The 26,395-nt window shown below is 39.2% G+C and overlaps 1 protein-coding gene across 1 annotated transcript in view; it reads right to left on the minus strand.

Annotated features, from left to right (window-relative positions):
• The window catches only part of SDK1 (sidekick cell adhesion molecule 1), a gene marked incomplete at its 5' end in the record, with an annotated part of 840,176 nt that overhangs the window by 537,420 nt on the left and 276,361 nt on the right, over positions 1–26,395 (minus strand). The window contains 2 exons of the mRNA XM_081255449.1: positions 1,020–1,126; positions 15,397–15,556. Coding sequence (XP_081111575.1) covers positions 1,020–1,126; positions 15,397–15,556 — 267 coding nt within the window. The remainder of the gene's footprint in view (positions 1–1,019; positions 1,127–15,396; positions 15,557–26,395) is intronic.

Below are 26,395 nucleotides of genomic sequence, written 5' to 3' on the forward strand. Positions count from 1 at the left end.
TGAATTATTATGCAGACAGGTTTAGGTGAGTGACTTCACCAGAAAAATGTAAGCCTCCCTAGTAATTAAAACTATAAGTAAACATGTATAGCAACAGCACCTCACCCAGTCACTAGTAATTACTGTAGAAAAGTAGAAAAACTAGAAATTATTTTAAGTTATACAGTAACACTGAAAACCACAAGCCTTAACTGGGGTCAAAATGACATATGAGAAAATATTGTCATCATTGGTTCACACATCCCAATTTAGGGGCTTTTTAGAGTTCCCTAAATCTATTATAACATATTTATATGTAATTTAAAATGTCTTAACACTTCTTGCTTTCTTTTAAATGAAGAGACATTTTGGTAGTAAATTCAAAACATTATAAAGCCTACAGGCCATTTTAGATGGACCCTACCCATCACAGATTTTGGACTAGGAAAGTATTAAATGTTTTGCATCAGCCAACTTCCCTCTCCACAGTCTCCTAAAGACTACACCAAAATTCAAGGCCCCTGCATTCTGATATCCCCTCCAGTTACTTTTAAAGGTTTCATTCTCCAAAATGGCCTGCCCAGTAGAGAATTAATTAATTCACTACAGCATTAATACATGCTATCCACATACTTTTTGTTGTGCAGCTGAAGGATTTCTAAACAAATCACTGGAAAGAACTGAATATGAATTGATAAAATTTTAACTAATTGGGTTTAATCTTTTATTTAAAAAATAGCTGAACCTGGATATGATAAAAGCTAAGAGCAGCTAACTCATAAAACAGAAGGCATCTTGCTCATTTTTTAAATCCTCAGCAGAGCCTCATCTATTGAATTGAAAACAGTGGCATTTACCTCATTAGCCCCAGATCATCGTCAGACCAGCTGCATTAGCTATTTACTTCTCTCAACCGATTTTAGAAATTATACTATTCCAAATAGAACCCAAGATAGAAACTCGACTCCCACCACGGTTAAAGTGATTTTGATTAGTGTTTTGTTATTTAACATTTGTAGATCTTTTCAGTGTTCACATACATGCGACTTGAACTTCTGATCTTCTTTGCAAGAGGGCTCCCATTCTGTTTCGAACCACACAGCGGTAAAACCCAGCATCCAGCCTCTGTAAAGATGGAATAACATACCTGCCAAACACCAAAAAGCAGTGTTAATGGTTCTGTACCTAGGCAGCCAGCCTTGGCATCTCATCTAGTATATTTTGGAATCTAGTACCAAAAATATTTAATTTTTGATAAACTAATATCTATGCAAGCCTTCCCTGACCTACACACTTACTGCAACTGCAATTTATTTGTGAGATTATTTAATTGCTATTTGTCTCTCCAGCTAGGCTATAAATATCATATGAAGCTAGGTTCTGGAACTGTCTTGTTCACCACTGTACCCCTGTGCCATCACATAGTATCAATAGATATCACTCAAAACTGCTTGAATTAATAAGAACTGTTAAATAGCTAAAAATCATTACAAGTAAACCAGACCTTTCAATTTTTTTTATAATTCTATCTCTCAGAATTTCTAAAAATTATTTCTAGAACTGGCAATGGTCTTAACATAATGTGTTGTGTCATTCTGCATCAAAGTTCAAACAATGCAGGATGAGACACAGGTGTCATTCAGGCAAAGCAAGCAGTGACATCAGGACACAACTCCCCTCTCCAGTCCCCACAGCGAGCAGACATCTCCCAACACCATTTACACACTTTCCTTACTTCACATATGGCTTGACAGTAACTTTTAAAACTTTTTTGATTGACTGGGAGGTTATTTCATTGGTATTTTCCATTCCTGCGACTATAAGTAACCATCCCTCAAATCAATGCCTTTCTAAAAACGTCAGTAAATTTTATAGGGGGGACAAAGTAGCTAGAAGATACAGTTTCCATAAAAGCCCTGGTTTAGGTTTATGGTTAGTTTTATAATTCAGGATATTTTTAAATCCACGACCAAGCAGGAGGTACAACCCAGGACCACTTCATGTGAGCTCTGCAGCTCCGGAGCTCAAACCTTTCATGCTACCTAGAAGAGTTCATTTAATTGGTTTCTAAGCCATATTCACCAAAAATCAAGAATAAGGCTTGATTTTCACACATGGGAGGGTGCCTATCCTAAGAAAGAATAAGAGAGCTAAAACCCAATCAAATAGGAGCCTACTTTCCAAAAAAAGAGAAAACACAGTGATGCTATCCTTTCTAAAAACATGTTCTGATAATAGTTATCTTCAATTTAAAAATATTTCCTCTTTCAAAGTATAATCAGAGAAACCTAAAAAAAAAAAAAAAAATCAGGTAAAAGGCACCAAGTATGGTATGCTTTATTTGCTCAGCTCTTACACATACCTTAAAGTCACTTATATTCAACTAATTGCTCATCTTTTTATTCAAGTATGTCCAACTAGTCAACTGGAAAAAGGAACTGATAGGCATACTTTTTAAGTGAATGAAACATTTGGACAATACAGGTAATTCAGTATTAAGCAAATATTAATCAGAGTGTGTTTACCCTCTAATAACCATCTTGAGATCTTACAAGCAAGATTAATAAAATATTTTATGAAAAAATACTGCTGAATCTCAGTCTTCAAATTTTTATTCTATTCTGAGGAATGGTTTATCTCAAACAAAAAATTAATTAGTGAAGACAATCAGAACAACACCAAACTGAACACAAAGAGTCAATGCCGTTTATTTAAATTACAAATCAAGACTAGAAGGATGAGCAGCGTTGATTATACACTATGATTATAATTAGGAGGAGTTTTGAGATTAGGTTAAAACAAAGTCAATAAAAGTTTTTGGAAAAGAAATTCCACAAGTTATTGGAGTACATATTTGAAAAACTACAAGAGCAGTTTCATCATTGCAAGCTAACCACATTTATATGATTGTCATTCATTTCATTTTTCCTTTTTTGCAGTATCCTGAATAGATTTTATGTTCTTATAAATTTCTATAGCAATCCTGTGTACTAATGCACAAAAACAGCACTGCTTTCAAACAACTGGGAGAAACAGATACAAAACTGAATATTAGGCATATGCTGTTTTGTACTGTCTCTTTAGTCTAATGTCTCACCAGGGAAAAAATATACAAAAAAGTGGCGAAGTACTCCACCTATTACAGGAATTCCTACACAAATTATGTTTACCCAACAGATGGGAATATTCAGTGTAAGCCTATTGTTTATAAACATGCATTTTTAAGCAGAGAAAGTTTCCTGGCTCCTTATACGAAAGTATGATAAAATCCTAGCACCATATGCCACTAAAATATAGAAAATGCCTGCTCCTACTTCAAATAAGCACAGCTGGGAATGTTTGTATTCACTGTTTCAAGGCAGAATCTACTAGACTAACAGAGCCTTTTCCGGAGCTAGTTCATTATCAGGAAGAGCAAATTAAAGAAAATCAAACACAAGATCACAACAAACCCAAGGGTCTAAACGCTCATTTCTGCTACGCAGGAGAATACCACAATTCCAAACTGCCACTCGGAAGGGGCAACAAGAGCAGCTCTAGAATATCTCTAAGAAGCAGTTTTAGGTCCATTTCCGTCCGTGCACAATTGCTTGACTAGCCCCGCCTAGAGAAGATATCTGACATTTTTTGTGTGCCTAGGGTCTGCACCATGTTCTTATATTTGGAGGATTCTCCACCCTGAGTCCTGGTGGAGGCGGACCCCTACATCAGCAGGGCACAAGAATGAGATACCACAGGACCACTGCACACACATGCTCTGGGCTTTCAGATCTGGGGCTGGCGACACATGGGAGCAGGGCTAAAGGAGAATCTGTCCAGCAGCAGCAGCGGCGGTGGGGCGCAATGGAGCCCCGGATCAGGGGAACGGTGCAAGTGTCCAGTGCCCATAGGGGCAGCGGCTCAAGCAGTGGCAACCAGCGTCCAGCAGTACCAGCAGCAGGACCCTGTGGGACTGGCTCTTGGGGCAGCTCGGCTCTGAAGGGCCCGCCCCCCTCTGTTCCTGCCCAATGTCCAGTCAGCCCAGTGACGGTAAGAGCAACGCAATAGCCAGGTGACAACTTCCTTTTTTGTTTCAACGAGAGAGGGTTTGTTTGGCTTGTCCTAGAACTCCCCAGAATGTAGCCAAAATAATTTTGGTTGAAAAGGCTTCTGAAGTTACTAGGTACTCACCATGGTCACAGAAAAACCTAAATAATGCCTCACTGAATCATCTCTTTTAAAAAAATCATGGCTTCCCAGCTAACCACTAAGAATCATTAAGTGGTAAATAGTCCCTCCAAAACTGAGACTAATTAATCTTTTATAAGGAGTATTCCTGCCATGAGCCACTAAAATTTTAGAAAATGTCTGACAAAATACTATCTGCTTTGGAACAGTTACTGTTGAGCAGTTCTTCCCAACAAGAGTTAAATGCTCTAAGCACACAGGTCTACAGAGACCTATCACAGTTCAGAATAACGAAACAACGTCTTTGATACAGAAGAGAAAACTCATACTTCTCCCTCTAAGGTCAGTGGACATAACTCAATCCATGAGAAAGAATTTTCATACCCATTAAAATTAGATATAAGGTTTTTTTCTTTCTGGGGGGGTTCTATATTCATTTTATGCCACTCCAGACAAGACTATTCCCCACAGCTTTAATTTTTTTTTAAATTGAAGTATGAAAATATCTATTCTGGTATGAAAGTATCTGGTATGAAAGTATCTATTCTGCATGAAAATAAACAACCAAGTTCTATAATGAACTTTCATATCTTGGCCCAAAGCCCATTATCTTTAAAGTGAAAAAAGGTTTAAGAAAAAAAATATACAAAACTAAGCCATTTATATCCTTCTTGGAACTAATTCCATTCTATTTTTGGCAACAAGATTACAAATAATTGTATTTTCAATTTTATTTTTATAAATTTCCTATATGAACATTTAAAATAGAGCAACAGTCAAAAGTGGAATGAGTCCATATCTGGCTTTTGCTACAAGCAAAGAGTGAAATGAAAAATCCAGACTGAAACTTGTTAACAAAGAGATGGACACAAAATTTTGAAAGGTGTGTCCAGCTCACTAATAGGTCTTAGACGTTAAGCAAATTGAGGGCTATGTTTTGAATCCTTTCCAAAGAGTTACAGTAATCAGTATGAAGTTAAAGTAAACAGCATAATAAAGATGGAAGTTAGCCGATGGGAACATTATACTCGCAAAAGTTCTTTAATCTCTATTTCATTTACTTAAAATTCTGCATTAAGTTGAAAGAGGCAATAATCAGGTCCCTGCTGGGGATGGGCTAAGTAAGCATGTATGGAATCTGTCTGGGAAGATAAATCTGGGGACTGTAAGCCCTCCAGGGATCAAGTGGATGATGAGTATTCACATACCAGGAATAACTACATTTAAATTTTATATTCACTTATAAACACCAATTCAAAATTTCTAGAGTTAACATTGAAAAGTTACTAAGAACCTTCTGGGATTGTGGTTTATGTGATTTTCTCTAACAGTAACAATGTTTTGGGATCACTCACTCTTCCTCCATTCCTACCTTCTATTATCAAACCAGGGACAGTAAAGGAGAAATTCACAGTTTGGTAGAGACATGGACACATGACCAGAACTAGTCTGTCATTAGGAGAAAATGGTCTCTCAAGTCAGTAAGAATGGAGTTTCAGAAACTCGTGAAAGACAGAGCTTTTTTTAGAGCTAAAAGTCCTTTATTCATCTCTGTTTACTTTAATTCTTTATATTGCCAGGTTCTCTAGAGATATTAAAAAAAAAAAATCTAGAACCGTTATACGAAGGGCTAAAATACGAGGGGAAATGTTAGTTTCTACACAGTCAAAATGATCCACACCAAAACACAATGGAAAGAAGACCTAAGCTATTAAGTGTTGCAATATTAGCGCAAGTGAATTAGAAACGTAAATGAAAAAGCTTTCACTTCTCTCACGGAAGTACTTGTCAACCATCATGTTACAGACTTGTTTGGTCACTCTGGCTAAAGTTCTCCACTTAGAACCCACGATGATCCTGACATGAATAAGCCAAATGGAATCACTTCTTCAAATCCAAGTCATCGCCAATAAGAACTTTTAAAAGTTCAATGCTACTCTGCTTCAGAAATTCTCCGGAAACAATCATACCTGCTATGACCACATGGAGTTGAAAAGATGGTCAATTAAAATCAGAAACAAATACGAATGATACACAACTTTGTGGAAGAGAGATAAGCATTGGGACACACCATCTTAATATGAGAGATCAAAATCAAAAAAGATAGCACAGACTCATACCACTTTAAGCCTTGGAAATCAATGTCAGATACTTTGACTAGGAATGAGATGAGAATAGTCCACCCACTTCTACCTGCCAAAGTTTATCTTCCCCTTCCTTATAAACAAATAGACAAAAGGACTTGATGCCTTAGGAATGAAAAATTCATTTGTTAATTCCAGGGCTCCTAAATATAACCATGTGATATAGGAGAAAGGCCAAAATTAGGTTGAAAACTTTACACCAAGTGCCCAACCATTCACATCTTGGGCACTAAGAAATAAGAAAGTTACCCCAAGCCTTAAGCAGCTTGGGACTAGAAGGGGTTCTACTGGGTTGGGTTGGCGAAAAGGTTCACTTGGTTTTTTCTGTAAGATGGCTCTAGTAGCACTTAGTTGTCTTTAACTTCATTTGAAACAATTTTGTTAGATTGTATGTGACAGCTGTCTTATCAGCGTGCACTTAAAAAAAAGACATCAAAATTGGTGAATTTTTGTGTAGCCATTTTAATATTGAAGATAGAAGAAAAAAGCAACATTTTTGTCATATTATGCTTTATTACTTCAAGAAAGGTAAAAGTGCAACTGAAATGCAAAAAAAAAGATTTGTGCAGTGTATGCAGAAAGTGCTGTGACTGATTGAACATGTCAAAAGTGGTTTGCGAAGTTTTGTGCTGGAGATTTCTCGCTGGAAGATGCTCCACGGTCGGGTAGACCAGATGAAGTTGATAGCAATCAAATTGAGACATTAATTGAGAACAATCAACGCTATACCATGTAGGAGACAGCCGACATACTCAAAATATCCAAATCAAGCATTGAAAATCATTTGCACCAGTTTGGTTATGTTAATCGCTTTGACGTTTGGGTTCCACATAAGTTAAGTGAAAAAAACCCTTCTTGACTGTATTTCCACATGCGATTCTCTACTTAAATGTAATGAAAACATTCCATTTTTAAAACAAATTGTGACGAGCGATGAAAAGTAGATACCGTACGATACTGTAGAATGGAAGAGATCGTGGGGCAAGCAAAATGAACCACCACCAACCACACCAAAGGCCGGTCTTCATTCGAAGAAGGTGATGTTGTATGTATGGTGGCATTGGAAGGGAGTCCTCTATTACGAGCTCCTTCCGGAAAACCAAACGATTAATTCCAACAAGTACTGATCCCAATTAGACCAACTGAAAGCTGCGCTTGACGAAAAGCGTCCAGAATCAGTCAACAGAAAACGCATAATCTTCTGTCAGGGTAATGCAAGACTGCTTGTTTCTTTGATGACCAGGCAAAAACTGTCAAAGCTTGGCTGGGAAGTTCTGATTCATCTGCCATATTCAGCAGACGTTGCACCTTTGGATTTCCATTTATTTAGGTCTATTACAAAATTATCTTAATGGAAAAAATTTCAATTCCCTGGAAGACCATAAAAGCACCTGGAACAGTTCTTTGCTCAAAAAGATAGAAAGTTTTGGGAAGATGGAATTATGAAGTTTCCTGAAAAATGACAGAAGGTAGTGGAACAAATGTGTGAATACGTTGTTCAATAAAGTTCTTGGTGAAAATGAAAAATGTGTCTTTTATTTTTACTTAAAAACTGAAGGCACTTTTTGGCCAACCCAATACTTAGTCAAAATGGGCAAGACTAGTTCATTTGAACCAAAATACAATCTGTTGTTGTTGTTGTGAGCTGGGCAGCTCCCAGAGGACAGGACCAATGAAGAGTGAACCAGGAGAAAAGAATGACTGTGAACAAGGTTAGGAAAACTGAAGCTCAACAATCTGGGGAACTCAGCCCTTTGTGGGAAGCTGTAGGTGGGAGTCGCACTCAGTTTGGCTGGTTCATGAAGAAACCAACTGGTTACGTTTCACTTAAGAAAAGGGTTCTCAATTAAACGGACCTTTCCTGATGAGTAGGGGACTCAGCAGATTCAAAACAAAACAAAATAAAAAAACAGGTATAGGAGTCTAACTCATGGCTTAGTGATGAAGTTATGTCTCAGGGTCTCAAGCCTAAAGGATATGGCCAAGGGATCAATCTGGGAAAGTTTGACATGGCAGTTAATACTGAATTTTCAGACAAATGAACATGGAATATCTGTCCATTTATTTAGGTCTTCTTTTATTTCCTTAGGCAACGCTTTATAGTTTTTAGTGTAAAAATGTTGCAAATTCCATGTCAGATTTATCTCTAAGATTTTTGAAGATATTTAAAAAATATATTTATAAGATATTTTTAATACAAATTATAAATTTTAATAAATTGCAGATTCTTTCCTAGTATATAGAAATATAATGGATTTTTGTATGCTCATCTTGTATCCTGTAACACTGCTAAACACATAAATTTTAGCAGCTTTTTAAAGATAATATCACATTTTCTGCAATCATGTAACCCTCAATAAAATACATTTTTACATCTTCTCTTACAATCTACATGCTTTTTATTTCTTTTTCTTATTGCACTGGCTAGTAACTCCATTATTGGGATCTGTTGTTGAACTTCTTGCATTGATGAGTTTGTAGTTCTCATCAAATGTACAAATTTTTCAGTATTATTTATTCAAATACTTTTCCACCCCTGCCTCCTTTGGGATTCCAGTTATACATATATTAGGCCATTTGACGTTGTCCTGTAATTCACTAATGGTCTTTTCATTGTGTTTGATTTCTTTTTTTTCCTATCCACCTTTCATTTTGAAGAGTTATATTGCTATATTTTAAAGTTTACTAATATTTTCTTCTGCAATGTCTAATTTGCTGCTAGTCCCATCCAATGTGTTTTTCATCTCAGACATTATAGGTTTCACCTGATCACATGGAGTACAGTTATGACGTTTCTACGCACTCCTCTGCTCATTCTAACATCTGTGTCAGCTTTGGTTTGCTTTCAATTGATTGCTTTTTCTCATTTTGGGTCACGCTTTCCTTCTTTACATGCCTGATAATCTCTGATTGGATTCTAGACATTGTAAATTTTGGTGCTGGACATTTTTGTATTCCTATAAATATTCCTGAGCTTTCTTTTCCAGTGCCGCAAAGATACCTGGAAATGGTCTGATCCTTTCTGGTCTTGCTTTTAAGATTTCTTAGGCAGGACCAGAGCTGTATTCAGTCCGGGGTTAGTAACCCCCACTAGAGACCCAGGACACTTCTGTGTACCGTATCCAATAACCCCGTGGATTACAAGGTTTTTCAGTCTGGCTGCTGAGAAGAGGCGCTGAACCCCACGCTGGGTGAACCTGGGGAACTACTGCCTCCACTTTTTGGGTCCCTGGCCCCTGGTCTTGGGCAGTCTCCTTACTTGAATGTGCTGGTGAATAATCTGCTAAATACTAGACAAAGAACCTCTGAGGATCTCCAGAGTTCACTCTACACAGCTCTCTCCCCTCCAGTACTCTGCCTTGATCTCTCTGAACCCTCAGCTCCCTTCACCGCAGGGATCCCTCCAGGTTTCACCCGTGTTCTCCCTCTCTGTGCCACAGCCTGGAAATTCTCTCAGGGCAGTAAGCCGAGCAATCACAGGGCTCACCTTGGTGGTTTTCCATCTCTCAGCCATTACACCTTCGGTTGCCTGATGTCCAGTACCTTGAAAACAATTATTCCATATACTTTCTCCAGTGTTATGGTTGTTTAGATTACCTATCTAGAATTCTCCTTCAACTCTCTCAGTGGGGTTTTCTACTTTTCTTCATGTTCTACTCATTTCTTATAAAGGTTATTCTCAGGTATTTAATAAACTTTCCTGATATTGTAGAATTTTCATCCTTTTATAGGACATAAGAAAAAGTAAATTTTCCCTTAACCATTCCTATTTTTTTACTGAAATAAAAAGATAAATATCCATCAAATTTCAACTGTTTATACTGTAACAGAAATTGAACCAGAGGCAGATCATGTAAGGAGACTATAAGATTTTCTGCAGTTTAGAGCATCCAATTATTCCTCCTGCTGGAATGAGTATTGTGCCTAGCACTAGAAATTTTGGGCATATATATATATATTTTGAATATAGTTACAAAATATTTTTTATCCCAAAGTAGAAAAAATAATTTGCAGTAACTATTTTCTGGGGGGGAAAAAATGGATACAAATCTGCCTGTGACACTTAAGCAACTTTGTTTAATTACTGAACTACTCTCATTTTCCCAGTGTAGCCACCTGTGTCTAAACATGGATATAAGCATCAATATGAACTATATAACATTTGAAACTTACTAAAATTCATTGTGTAGTTTATAACACAAGCAGCAAAGAAAATGTTACTTTTAGTCAAAGATGGAAAAGCTGAATTTATATTAAATATTTGTTTTTTTTAGGGTTAGCACTTTCATAACTGACACCAAAGGGTGGAGTTAGAAAACAGCTACTGTTTTTATAGAGTATGTTTTCCAATTTGAGACTTACAGCAGCCTCGTGAAGGTTAACATATGACAGCTGAAGGTGATTACCGGAAGGAAGCAGATGAAAGAGTAATTTGAAAAAATAGCAGAAGATTTTTAGACAGGTTTTATATCTTGAAAAAAATGATGACAAAATACAATGGATCCTTAATAACCCATCTCAGTGTCTGAAGCCCTCAGTGAACAGAATATAATTTATCACGTCTAACCTAAACCGTTTTTGCTTCAGAATAACCAATATCTTCTTAACGAGTTTCTGGTGAAATGGTAGTGAAGCATCTACCCTGTTTTAATGGTGCATATATAATGAACCACCTTCTCAATCCTGCTTCAATATATAATGAACCACCTTCTCAATCCTGCTTCAATATATAATGAACCACCTTCTCAATCCTGCTTCAATCAAGCAACAATGCTTTCTCTTCTTGAGGATTATCCAGGGTGTGTCAGGTTAACAGGTAAATTAGCTGGTGCAAAGAGCAATGCAGGGCTTCCCTGGTGGCGCAGTGGTTGAGAGTCTGCCTCCCAATGCAGGGGACATGGGTTCACGCCCCGGTCCGGGAAGATCACACATGCCACGGAGCGGCTGGGCCCGTGAGCCATGGCTGCTGAGCCTGTGCGTCCAGAGCCTGTGCTCCGCAACGGGAGAGACCACAGCAGTAAGAGGCCTGTGTACCACAAAAAAAAAAAAAAAAAAAAGCAATGCAAAAAAGAGCTCAATGGCCTCAATTTTTTTTTTTTTTTACTCCGCCATCAGGGAAGCCCTCCCCGCATATTTTTAAGTTGACACCAAAACTGTTCTATCATATAGAAGTTTAAATAGTTGCATATACAATAATGGCATAGTATATGTTTTGGCATTTTAAAATAAAACGGTCACACACTGTTTTAAATGTATCCAATGGAAGTTAATATAATGATTTTGATATCCACACTTGCTATTTCTTAAAAATTAACTGACAGAGCTTTCATACTGTTTCTTTTTACTCTTTGAACTTGAGTATTAAATCCATTTATCCCACAGAATTTTATTCTAATGTAACATTTTTCTATGCCTGAAAGATACTTATTATTTATTACCCAACATACTTCTCTGAAATAAAAATATACAAATAAATGGTAATTTAAAAAGAATTTCCTTTTGTCAAAATAGTCTAAGCACAAAAAGAATTTCATCTGGATTACTTGTGGATTGTAATGATTATTACCACAGAGCTAATGAAAGCAACATCAATGTATTACAAATTTTGAAAAATAATTATTAAACATTAAAAACTTAGAAAGGAGATAGGTCTCTTGAAAGTGGCTGTTCATTCAATTACTTCACATTTTATTGAATGGAAAGTTATTTACTAGTAGAATGAACAGAACTGGATAGAAATTTACTACAAAAAGAAAAGAAGGTATTGACCACATATTTGCATACAGTTAATTTAAATCTAATGAGTACACGAAGACATAAACAAGTAGAGAAGAGGCTGATGTGTACCAGCAAGCAAAACACAATGAAGTAATAAAAATGAATATGGATTTAGAATATCAAATGATATCTTTTTGCAAAAGTTAATGAAAGTGTCTTCCAAATGAATGAGAAAATATAAAGCACAAACTTTCCTGTAGTGCATGGTCCTTCTACATCAGGAGGGCACATTGATCTGATGAAAATAAACAGAACTTTTCACCCCCTCCTCGCTGAGATCTATCACTGAAGCCTCCCCGAGCTCTTTTCACTTCTGGGTAGGTGAAACGAAGACAAGTGTGTTTCAGAGAAGAGTATTTCTCAAAGGGCTTTTTATTTCTAACACATCTTGAAAATTCTAATTCTATTATGTGTAAGTGTGTACACCACAGAGCGTTACACTAAGTTTGCAGCCTGGATAAAACAAGGTGCCTTGCCTGCGGTATTTCTTGCAGATGTTTCTCTGCTTTGTTCTCATAAACGTTCCTTGAGGCACAATATATACTTTGATGATGGCTGGAGAAGGGAAAAGGGAAGGTTGTTCACAAAAAAATGGTACAGCTCTTGCTGACCACCTATACATCTGAATTAAGAAAACCCCAAGATTGGTCAAAAGATCCCATTTCTAGTGTCATACTCTGGCCTTAAAAGTAGTACATATAGAGTGAAGGCAAGGAGCTGTTCTATGGGATGTTTAAAAGAGGCTTCTTCAAGCCCAATATTTTAAACTGTGCTTGTCTTGCACCCTGAAGGTGTGGTTTCACAGGAGACTCACTGGGAAAGGTGTGTCCTTCTTTTGTGAAGTGGAAGAAATAACGCAAAGCAGGTGTGAAAAGAGAACTGGCAGGTGCCAACACAGAGGCATGTTCTCAGGTAGCTCAATTTCAGAAAACATGCATGTGGAAACTGAAGATCTAGAAAACTATTCCTTTGCCACTATCCATGGCATATACCCCAGTTGTTTTTTGTTTTTTTTTTCTTTTTGCGGTATGCGGGCCTCTCACTGTTGTGGCCTCTCCCGTTGCGGAGCACAGGCTCCGGACGCGCAGGCCCAGCGGCCATGGCTCACGGGCCCAGCCGCTCCGCTGCATATGGGATCCTCCCAGACCGGGGCACGAACCCGTATCCCCTGCATCGGCAGGCGGACTCTCAACCACTGCGCCACCAGGGAGGCCCTACCCCAGTTTTAAGACCACTGTTATAGATCACCCACATCACTACTTCTTTTTATGAGGAAAAACAATATGGATTCTTTTGAAACCTCACTTCCTTCTTCCTGGGGCATACGAAACATGGTATCATTTAATTTTTATGAGAACCCTCTACGGTGGGTTTTATTATACCCATTTTACAGATGGGAAAAGTAAGATCAAACTGGTTAGATAACTTGTCCAAAGTCAAACAGATAATAAGTTGAATAGAAGTATTTGAACTCAAGTCATCTGCCATCAAAGCCCATTGCTCGTAATGGTTCTTATTTCTAAGCCCACTTTTTTTTTTTGCTTTCTAATACCCCTTCTAACAAACCAAGCCCCATGTCATATTATGATAAAATATAATTTAACAGAATTTATTAACTGATTGCTGGTGGGCCAGAAAATATGTTGTTCTACATACATTAGAGCCTTTTAATGCTCACACCACCACAAATGAGGTTTGATCACCCCCATTTTGCAGATACTGAAAGTGGGGCTAACAGGCTTCTTGTCCGACGTCATACTGCTAACACTAATTGGTGGTGAGCTGAGATTCAAACCTAGGTCTGTTTGATTTCAACAAGCTCTTAACTATTATTATAAATTGTTCTCACAACAGCAGATCCTCTGACAGTACAGGCCTAATGATGAAAGAGGAGGATACAAACTCCTCTGTCTAAACAGGGCAGGTGGATAATGGGACTGGGCAAAGCAAGTAGGGCACAAGGTGGGGACCAAAGAGTGCTGAGAACTGGGTATCCATGCCTGTATCCCAGGGCAGCACTGCCAGGGCCAGCTTCTGTGTGGGGTTGCAAACCCAGGAAGCCATACCTGCTGACTGTTCAAGAGGGACTGAAAAGCAGATTTTTATGTGAAATCTTCCAGATGTTAAATTCTGACAATCAATTAAGAAATATCTACTGTGCATATATCCACATATATTTTTAAACTGATTTTTAAAATACCCACAGCATGTTCCAGGCAGGCTGAATGTGGTTCATGGACCACCATATTATAACTTCTGAGGTAAAGAGTGCATGGTGGGCTATGCCCCATGCTGAGAAGATCATTACTCTATATAAAATACCTCTAGAGACTTCCCTGGAGGTCCAGTGGTTAAGACTTTGCCCTTCCACTGCAGGGGGCATGGGTTCGATCCCTGGTTGGGGAACTAAGATCCCACATGCCATGCAGCCAAAAATAAATCGAGTGAAGATTATGTTTAAATAAATAAATAAAAATAAAATATCTCTAGACAGCCAATTCTCTTTCTTATTTCATTTAAGTAAGAGCATGGTACTGCTGATTTCTGCTGATCTGTGGGCCTCTGGGACTGGTTTAGGCAGTTGCTAATTCTCCATCACACTCAGAACTGGAGCATCCAGCATAATCCTCATGTAGAACAGGAGGTAAAAAGACACAAAACTAGAAAACCATCAAGCATGCGAGGTAAGGCTGGGAAGCCGATCCAGACGCTTCCTGGGTGCAGCTGCACCTGAGACGTAACCTGATCTCCAGTTTCCCCCGTCTCCGTCCTCTGTACTCAGCCCCCAATACCTAGCACATGGCAGGTGTTCAATAAATATTCGTTTTTGCTGCTCAGTGTAGATGCTGTACTCATGCCCATCCTCCCATAGTTCCATTTTTGCCCACCCCAACTCTGAAAGTTAGCCAGGAAGGTATTTGTTGACTAATCAGAGCTCCAGAAGCTATGACCTAAAGGTATCTGTTTAAGCATTTACGCTCCTCAGACAGGAACAATAGTGGTGGGTGGGACAGCTGCCACAAGAAGTCAAACCTATCAGGCTAAAGCTGTTACTTGCATTCCTCTGTAACTATAGCTCCTTTGGTCTGGTGATCTCACTACCGGGCTTACTTTCACAAATATAAGGACAGACTTCCTAAGTGTGAATACAACCTGTATCAGAATAGTAAATCACATTCTGATTATACGTTCAAATCTATGCCTATAATCCTTAATGTATTACAAATTAAATCCAATATTTCCCCCTGCTTGCGCTATTATGGCCAATAGGCAAATATTCTAGACACATCAATCTGAAATAGAATCTTATTTTCAAGCAATCAATTACTTATATTCGCTGGTGTAGGTGGTGAGCTCACTGTCATTGTGCATCCACTTGAATTCCAAGGGCCAGCTCCCTTCAGCAAGGCAAGTGAGAACGAGACGGTTCCCTTCCAGGTGAATCTGCGGAAGGCCCGGCTCTGTTTTAAAATATGGCACAACGTCATCTGAAATATTAAAGGAAAAAGAGAAAGAAAGGAAAAAAACTGAATGAAGTACACGTGAAAATGTCATTCATCCAATTTATCAATCACTTATTTAAACAGACGTAATTTTAAAAAGTAGAAATCATGGCTATTTGGCCCAATTAAGTAGCAAATTATCCTTGACCTCCTAGAAACCTGCAATACCCTAGACAATATTTCAAAAGGCTGAATGCTCTATGACAGCACCATGTGAAAGCACCTGACAAGTTCATCCAAGTTATTTCCATTTGTGATTAACACTTACTTATCGCATACTGGGCAATCTCTGCTGATGCAAGCCTTGGTTTTAACTAGGCATTATATTCTCAAAGTAACAATCAAGGGTATATACCTTGGCTCTAAAAGAAAAATATAACCTTCACTTAGTTATTAATAAAAAAAAAGGTAACTAGGATAAGCAAGATTAACACATATACATAAATGACAGGAATCACAAACCAGCTTTCATCTCACACACACACACTGGCTCTTTCGGTGACATCCAGGGGGCTATCACACTGGAAACACGTGTGTATTCATACAGTGGAACAGCTTGCAGCAACAGGAACGAACCAACTATTGCTACACACAACACACAACACCATGGATGGAGACGTATGTGTAGTGAGAGAAGCCAGACAGGAAAAAATTACAGCATATGCTTCCATGCAAAAGTTCAGAAAGGTTCAAAACCAGGCAAAACTAGTCTGTGGTGTTAGAGGTCAGTCAGGGTGAGCGTTGTTACCTCTGGGGGATGGGGATGGTGGCGGGTGTGTAACAGGGCAGCTCGGGGAGAGCACATCAAGATCCATTTCTCACTATGGTTAAATGGGGCAATTCACTTTGTGAAAATTCATAGAAAATCATTCTGTATCTGACTTGTGCAATTTTTGTGTGATGCTTCCTTAAGTTTTAAAAAGTATATGAACATAGGAGACTTATTTCCAGTTCTAGCTCTATCATTTTTCTAATAAAGTCCCCAGGGCACACCCACATAATCCGGCGTGTCTATCCTTCAGGCCTCCTACCCTCTCGACTCAGGAATGAACACTCCAGCACACTCTGCTTTTCACTTTAAGCCAGGCTAAGCCCTTTCTCCTTGGTTGGGGTGGGGGGCGGGGGGCGGGGCCTTGCCTGTGCTCCTCCCCAACCCCGGGCGCTGCTCCCCAGCTCCCTGCAAAAAGCTGATGCATTCCCACCCTTCAGGTTCACCAAGTTCCTCCCACCAACACGCCCTAACAAACCGTGACTTATATCCAGCGGATTCCCATGCACGATCTCAATCACTTCTGAATTTCTAAACCAATGCCAGGAACAAAGTAGATACTGAATAAATATTCGTTCAATGAATAAATATAATAATAACAAAATTAACAGTAATAGCTAGTGTTCACTGAGTATCTACTATGCCGGAAACTGTTCCAAGTGCTTTATATGTATTACTTGATTTAATTTTCATGAAAGCCCTACAAAATAGATGCCATTATTATACCCATTTTACAAATGGGTAGAGGCATAGGGAAACTAACTTGTTCAAGGCCACCCAGACAGTATGTGGTACAATCATGATTTAAACCCCAGATAACCTGTTCCAGAATCCAGATATCCTATATATTATGACTCTAAATGTCACAGGTTTCTCAATAGAGAAATTTTCTTCTCAAGAATCCCTATCTTAATGGGACTTCCCTGGTGGTCCAGTTGTTAAGACTTCGCGCTCCCAATGCAGGGGGGGCCCGGGTTTGATCCCTAGTCAGGGAACTAGATCCCGCATGAGGCAACGAAGATCCCGTGTGTCTCAACTAAGACCCAGCACAGAATGAATGAATGAAAGAATGAATAAATAAGAGAATCCTTATCTTAACTTCAAATTTTTGATAAATTTGTAGAATTACTAAACTGGATTTATTTTTACTGTATTTTTCAAATTAATCATCAAATAGCATATTAACAGTGCCAAAATTGAGACTGTTTTTACATTAAATTGTACGTATAGCTGGTTTCTTCTGTACTGAATATATAGAATTTAAATATAGAGTTTATTTTGCCATTGTGCTGATCACTGTATTCCATAATTGGTATATTGGTAATACAATGTTACCAGTCTCTTACTAGTATTTATCCAAATAAATAAATGTTAACTTGTACCTGTGAGTGTAGTAAGAGCCTATAATAAGGAGATTTAACCACCTCAGTGAGATGCCGGGCAGGAGCTGAGAGCTAAAAGATCAGTAGTTGTCAATACTCCAACAATACCATGTGCAAAGGCCCTGTGGTGGTAGCAAACATGGCGAATAACCTTGGAAAGCACAAAAGACTGAAACACAAGCAGTTCTGTAGGTTCAGAGAGAATGACTGGAAGCAGGGCCTCGCAGGCAAGGCAAGCACAAGTCTTCTTTCTACATCATCGCTGTGTGATTTTCAATGGTGCCCACTTCACATTCAAAAGCGTTCTTCTCATGTGAATGATAAATTATATGACCACCCTATTTCTAGGCCTTGGTCAAAAGTACTGTCAGTATAATTATGATGATGATTAGCTATTATTATAAAAGGACGGCAGAAAGGCTTTGAAGGGGCTATGTAGTTAAACGCTCATTTTGGCTGCAACATGGAGAAGGAATTAAGAGGGGCCAGAGTAGTGGGAATAGACCAGTTAGGAGGTCACTGCAGTCACCCAAGAAAATGCTCTGATAGGTGACAGTGGGTTGGGTCAAGGTAAGAGTAGTGACTGTGGTGGTGGAGACAGAGAGAAACGGATGGCTCTAAGACAAGATCTAGGGGGCAAAAAAGACTTAACGATGGACTGAATATGGGGGTAAAGGACTGAGAGGTTGAAGAAGGATTCTTAGATCTCTGACATGCACAACTTTCCATTCAAGAAACACACCTTGATTCTGTAATCAGCATGGGGAATACAACAAGAATGAGACACAGTTTCTGTCCCTTTAGAGGTTATAGTCTAAGTCTGGCACAGGAATAGAAACGGTAAAGTGTCAGGTGCTGTGACCCTAACCCTAACGCAAAGGCAGGAAGTAGTCACCCCCGTCCTACCCCAAAAGTCCCACCTGCTTCTGTCACACATCACCTACTCTAAGTTACAATTCAAGTGAATTCTTAGGTTTTGATTGTCAACTGTGTGTCCAATTTCCCTTTTTGCTATGTGCTAAAATCATACACTCTCATGACCCAAGCAGTCTAATAAAGCTGAACTGTGATGTATATGGCTTTGATACCTTGGGATTGACTGAGCTACTGGCTTTATTAATGCCCTGCCATTTGCACTGTATTCAACAACAGAAAAAGAAATGCCTTCATATGGTTCCAGTGTGCTACAAGAGGGAGTCATTAAAAAAACAGATCTTTTTGAAAGAAAAAGGCTTCAAGATAGATGCTTAAGAATTTGAATTTGGTTTTACAGTTGACAGAGCATCACCGATTTAATACATGATGGTTCTGAATGTAAATAATACCATAAGAATTCAATTTTTCCTAGAATTCATAGTTTACTAAACATGCCTACACCATGTACAAATTATGCTGGGTATTGTGATCTAGTAGGAAAAAATACTTTCAAAAAAGAGTAGTTTCGGGCTTCCCTGGTGGCGCAGTGGTTGAGAGTCCGCCTGCCGATGCAGGGGACGCAGGTTCGTGCCCCGGTCCGGGAGGATCCCACACACTGCAGAGCAGCTGGGCCCGTGAGCCATGGCCGCTGAGCCTGCACGTCCGGAGCCTGTGCTCCGCAATGGGATAGGCCACAGCAGTGAGAGGCCCGTGTACCGCAAAAAGAAAAAAAAAAAAAAAAAAAAAGAGTAGTTTCATAGGGCTGGCAAGCAAATACATTGCGATAGTGTAGAATTACGGTTGGCACTGACTCTGATGTTAATTATATGTCAATGTTCTGGAATGCTAAGGGTCTAAGTTAAAATTACCGCCACAAGTATTTTAGCATAGATTAGCCGACGTGCAGAATAACACAGTTAGCTCTCTGACCCCAGAAGTACTTACCACTGAAATATACAGAGTAGATCATGAAATTAAGAGCGCTTAAAGGTAACAAAACATAAAAGCTCTGGGGAGAGAAAGAGAAACAGAAGGAATAGCATTCAGGTCTGCACAGACCCCTACAAAAGCATGTGATCTTTATATATGTTAAATGGAACAGAAAAGAGTTTGAAAAGATCCATAAAGACAAAAATGATTGAGGTACCTCTGAGATAAGATGATGAGACTCTGACCTGGGGACAAGTCAGTGGTCCACCTGATGCTCTTTGAGGTGTGTGTGTGTGTGTGTTTTTCCCAAATAATAACTAATAGGAAAAATGAGCAGAGATTAGGTATGCTTCTGTATTCTTACAATGAACATTCATGGAACCCTGAATGAATTACTAAGAAAAACTGTGAAATTTCCATTTTCACATACAATTAAACAGAACATAAATCATTTATGAAAGGAAGAGTCTCGTCTGTCTGGATAATACAGATTTAAGGTCCATCCAAAGGAGAGGAATGGACTTAATGTTCTCTCAAGACAGCATCATAATTTAATGATGTATAAGTCACTTCCCTAAATGGATTTTTAAGGTTTTCAGATATAGTGTAAATGTATTTAACTTTACCGGTCCAATAGGAAGATAGTCTTCTGCTCAACCAGAAAGGAACCATGACCCATGTGCCACACTAGAAGTCATTTCCATGGGGAAGCCAGAGGATGAGATGCTCTGAAGCAGAGCCACGTCCTGGGGTTCCAGGCTTTCCTACCAGGAGGAAGAGTGGCCTTGCCATGGGTTTTAACTATCTGCTCCCCGTGGAATATGGAGGATTTATTACCAGATACTCCTTCATGGCAGTATATGGACAGGAATCAACTAGTAGGTGCCAGGAAAGTCAAACTTCAAGCGATTCTTGCGATGCTGCCAATGAGAGACCTTCAGCCACGACAGTCAGTAACTGTAATCTGTTCCGCAACTTCCCTCTTCTCCTCCATTTTAAAGGGATAACGAGTAAAGAAATAATAACAATCACTTCCACGTAGTAGAGGAATCAACCTACCACAAACAAGGGGGTGTCTAAAGCAGAGCAGCCCCACATGTTCTGGTGACAATAAACTTTATTAAGCAATCATCATCAGCGCCGTCAGCCAGGTGAGAGCCCAGCGGGAAGGGTTAGGAGTCACAGCGTGTGGGCTGCAATCGGCTGGAGGAAGGCCCTGCACTACTGAACTCTGCTTTCTTGACGGCTGAATTTCTCAGGGCAACTAATCTTTTGGTTTGAACCACTCATCTTCCCTTCAAAGCTTCTTTTATATCAAATTCAAACATTTTCATGCCCCAAGCTTATGAATTTACCACTAGCAGAAAGTTTTATTTTTCAAACCCCAGTGAAAAACAAAAGCACAGGGCATAATGCATCATTTGTGAACAGCTATTCTGAAAAATATGGGTAGAAGTTCCTTTCGGGTAAATACAGTCATTCAAATTTCAGCTGCCGGCAGGTCATAATGTACACCCATCAAAGCCAGGAATTTAATCTCACAGTATGTTGTGCTTTTTTCATAGTAGTAGTATTAATCTTTTTAAAACAACGGTTGTGCATTGTAAATGTATTTCTGAGGTAAAATTCAAATGTATGATTAGATATGTTCTCTTATAGTTAAATATGCAAATATGGAAAGGTCTCACTACAGTGCAGAAGGATGATTCTAGAAGGTAACAGTCTCAGGACAAAGTCCTCTACGTGCTTTAGGACAAGCTGTTTCAACCTGCACTTCCTGTGAGCACCTAATGTAAACCCTTCGGTGGTTAAGCTGAAATGAAGGAAAGGAGGAGACAAAGGAGGAAGAGGCAGAGACGGTGGCTCTATCATCCCAGCTACTTCTCAAGCTTCATTCTTCTAGTTTATCAGAAATATCTGTAAATATTTTCCAGTGATAGGCTTTCAAATATAGTAGGATGTACCATCACATTCTAGGGCTAAAAAAGTTAGCCAACTTCTCCGTATGTCACTTTATATATTTCTACTACTGCCTTGTAAAATGAATGAGAATCGGAAATTTCAGGGCCAAAGGTAGCTACAATTAAACAAATATATACGGATCTGATTTCAAACATCACAACCTACCATGACGACCACGAGGCACAGGGACAGGGTGCTCTCCAGTTCTCACTGTCTCTTAAGCACTTCCGATGGGGCAGGACTGGGGGCGGGGCTGTGAGCCAGGTTTCCACTCTGCGCTGCAGCGTCTCTGACCAACAAACAGCCAGGCCCCCGCCCCTTCCCAGCTGGCGGAGCTTCGCACGGAAGAGGAGACACAAGGCTGAGGCCCACCGTGGCTCCTGCCCCACGTCACCCAGGCTCATCATCATCCCTCAGGCACTTGCTGAGCGTCTCCTGGCTGCTCTGGGGATACAGCTCGTCCCTGTCCTGAGGGGTCACAGCCCAGGAAGCAAGAGGCTAGTCAGCGGGGCAAGGGCAATACTGGAGGTGAGAGCACAGAGGCGGGAAGCCGTTGCCCTTGACGAGGTTCAGGGCCGCGGACCTCCCCGGCTGGGCGTCCGCATATCAGCCAGGACAGAAGGGAACCTGACGGCCTCGGGCTTCACAGGGGCTGAGGCCCCAAGGCCGTTCGGAACCACGAGGGCTCAGGTGCATCTCCGTGCTGCTGCAGCTACACCGTGGCTTCCAAAGGTTTCCGAAGGCTCGGTAAGGAACGGTCGCATCCCTCATGACAGATGAGAATTGTTTTAGATAAATGCACTCCTCCATCCCAACTAAGAAGGAAACTTTTATGAGTCATTTGTTTGTTTGTGCCTGGGCCCAGCTGTGAAAGGTGAGCAGGGCTGCAGGACCGTCCTCGCGTGCCTGGAGAGGCCTCTGAGGATGAGGAATGGCCTGGTGGAGTGGCAGCGACTGCTAAGCTTGCTTAGAGACAGAGTTTGGGAAGCCAGGGGACAGGACACCTGAGTACCCTGTAAGAGGAAGGAAAAGACTTACTGTTCATCCCTCTTCAAGTGTCTGTCCCACTGCCCTCTGGGGGGCACCGTAAGCAGAGGCAGAATAAAGATCAAACCATGCACCGCATATTCCTAGATCTCATGGTAAAGCCATCATTTTCTATTCAAAAGTTCATCTAGAGAGTGTGGGAAAGTAGCTGGTCTGCAGTGCTCTCTTGGTACTTGGATCTGTGTGTGTGAAAAGAGGAAAGCAGGAGGGGTCCCTAAGATTTCCACTCAGCAGTACTGGGAACAGCTTGCCAATGCATTTAGTCAGGGGGAAGTCAAACTGATTATCTCTGTTTTCTCTAAAATCAATGTGAATTAACAGCATATTTAAGGGAACTCATGGGGTAAAACTACCCTTCCAATATTTTCCCCTAAGAAATCATTCAAGCTTTCAGTGAGATTAATCTACACTGATGCTGATGGTAGAAACATAAATGGTTGTATTTATGTACTGGTCTGATCCTGCACTGTGCTAATCTATTTCAGCATATAAATTAATAATAAGAGGCAGTGGAATAAAACCAATTCCCCTATTTCTCTAAACTGCAATAAGCTTGCAGCTCTCCAATATTTTATTTCAAAGTACAATCACAATGAATCGTCATTTCTATGGTTTGCCGTTAAAAAGTATGACCAACCAAAATAAGGAGAAGAGTTATCAGAAGTAACCAACATTTTTCTTGAATATGGTACAATATTTCTCTCAAATATTCTTTCAAATAATCCTGAAACTCCAACTCAGGTTAAATAAAAGGCCAAAAGGTAAAAGCAAAGAAACTCAGATGAGATTTATCTTTCCCTGATTAATGCAGACTGCTGAGTTTCTGTCACATGTGTACTGACATAAAAACTGGGACTCATCTGACAAGTACAGGCTTCTGGTAACTGACTATACTGCTGAACTGAATGAATAAGCATTTTCAGAACTCTAATGGAAAACTGATGAATTCATAAAAGTGCTAACAAAAGATCAAGATGAAAAAAAAAAGTAATTACATGGGACTGAGTGAACTGATGAGGATGATTATAATTTTTGCGACCGTTTGAATAAAAAAAAAAAAACCCACAAGGACTCAGAGGCAAAAAATATACAAATCAATTTTCACTGCAAAGTAAAGGAGCTGTTACAGTGGAGGATTCCTGGACTGAATGTCAATATTATGACATAGTGTGAGTGTGTTTCGTGTATAGTATGAGTGTGTTTCGTGTATAGTATGAGTGTGTTTCGTGTTTGGTAATTACAATCATTGTTGCTTTTGTTGTGGTCATCCATTTATAATGCTTGGTGTCAGTTTATTTATCTCTTGTAAAAATAAAATACAGTGTGTGTGTGTGAGTTGTGAAAAAAAAAAACCTGGAACTCAGAAGATACCTAAATGGTGAAGGTTTAATTCTAGACCAGGAAAATTACATGGGAAAAGAACTTCTTAAGAATATCTAAATTCAAATAGTTAAGGCCTACTGACTTCAGCAAAGTTACAAACCATAAAGGTTTCTCAAAGAGAAGTACTCGTACATCATAGCAGCTTAGAGCAAGGGCTCAGGAGCCAGACTGCCCAGGCTCAAACCCCGGCTCTACCCTGACCAGCTCTGTGAGCTTGGGTAACTCAACCTCCTACGCCTGAGTTTCCTAATCAACAAAATAATGAAATTATCTCAAAAAGTTTCATTAAAACAAATGCACTGTTAAGATAATGAATATGAAAGCCACAAAGTGGGAGAAAATATTCTGGTTACATGTATCTTGAAAAGATTTGAAGTCAGATTATAGAAAGAATGCCTACTACTCAATGATAAGACAAAGAAAACAAATAAAATGAGCAAAAGACTTGAACATGCACTTCACAAAGGAAGAAATGCCAATAGCTAACAAGCACACAGGAAAGTGCTAATATCATCTGACAGTAGGGACTATAATGGCTAAACTGAAAAAGACAGACGACACTGAATGTGCTCAAATATGTATTGCAACTGCAACCCTCCTCCTCCATCACTGGTAAGGGTGTAAAAATAGTACAGCCACCTGAGAATAACATCTGGCAATTTCTTATAAAACTAAACTCCTACTCAATGACCCAGAAATTCCAGGCCTAGGTATTTTTTTGAGAGAAAAGAAAGCAAATGTCCACGCAAATAACTTCACATGAATAGTCACAATGGCATTAATTCTAATACCCTAAACTGAAAACAACAGAGATGACATCAATAAAAATGAACAAACTGATAAACTCAACGCCGTGGAGGAGTTTCGCAGACATTATGCTGGGTGAAAGAAACTCTGCCCATATTATGTGATTCCCTTTATACGAAATTTAACACAGGCAAACCTAATCTATGTGAAAAGAAAGCAGAAAAATGGTTGCCTGCAGGGATAGAGATTGACTGGAATGGACATGAAGAAATTTGATGGAGTGAGAGAAATGTTCCATGTCCAGACCGAGGTGGTAGGTGCATGCGTTTACACATTTGTCAAAACTCACTGAATTGTACATTTAATATCTGTGAATTTCACAGTTTACAAATTTTACCTCAACCAAAAGTCCTTAAGGCATACATGTGCCCATTGTCTCAGAAACAGAGACACTCCTTTGTCAGTCACGGTCTCCAGCTGCTTTAGATCAATGACTGGCGTCTACCTGCATGGTCACTGGCACTTTAAGACACACTCTCCTCTACTATTATGCTAATGAGATTGCCAATGTGTTACTGAACTTCTGATTCTATTGCCATTTAACTCTTCAGGTGTATCTTGTCTCCCAGTCAGATGGATGAGTCAACAAGATTATAGTTCTATTTGTACTACTAGGACTACTACCTACCAATTACTGAGTATTTACTGCATACCAAGGAAGACATGTTTTAATAAATAATATCTCAGGTATTCCCACGACAACCCCAACAGATAGGTCATATTTTTTATGCCCGTTAGACAGGTGAGGAACTGAGACAGAAAGTGATTCAGTAACTCATTCAAGATCACATTGATAGTTAAGTGGTAGAGTCAAGGGCAAACGCCTCTGTCCCTAATTAATTCCACCACCACACTGCTGGCCTACTGCCCCTGTTTCAGAACGTAAACTACAAGTGAATGGAAATACAATTGCATAATTAAATATCAACATTAGTGTTGGCAAGTTTTATATCAAGGGGAGTGGTTCATGTTCCTGTTTCAAAATCCCTACAATATACAGACAAATATCCCCCTTACCCAAGATGAAGCTATGTAAAGGTAAGATTTATACAAAAGCAGTAAAAGATAATCAGTGCCATAGCTAAATATTCCCTGCAGGGAGCATTCAATGGATAGGGTAAATTGAGATATAGAAAAACATATATTTATAATTTCCTACAAGCCAAATTACATTAACACACCTATACTACAGAAAAACCACTATTATGTAGTTGATTGAAAACTTACATCATTCAGGCAAGATGAAAAAAAAAATTGGGAGAAAACTGGCTGCATCTGACTCCAATCTTCTAAGAGTTGCTGAGAACAAATTGGAACTCACTGTGGTAGCAAAAAAGGCATTTTCCAAGTTACTAAACACCAATTTTTAAAATTAAAACACAAATGCAAGTACAGATGAAACCAAACAAAATGATCTCTCTATACATAAACGTATTAGGAAATGATTAAACTCTAAACATTAATGACGACTTTGTATTATCTAGAGCTGACATTTTCTTAATGTTAATGAGATCCAGGTATGATTCTTTAAGTACGCGTGTCTTAAAAACTATCCTCTCTCGCCACGGTTGCAAACTTTATTAAAGCAGGAACTGGTATTTCTTATATCTGTATTATCTCTAAAGCAGT

This window comes from Mesoplodon bidens (assembly GCF_964165515.1).
Source record: "Mesoplodon bidens genome assembly, chromosome: 15".
Lineage (NCBI taxonomy): Eukaryota > Metazoa > Chordata > Mammalia > Artiodactyla > Ziphiidae > Mesoplodon > Mesoplodon bidens.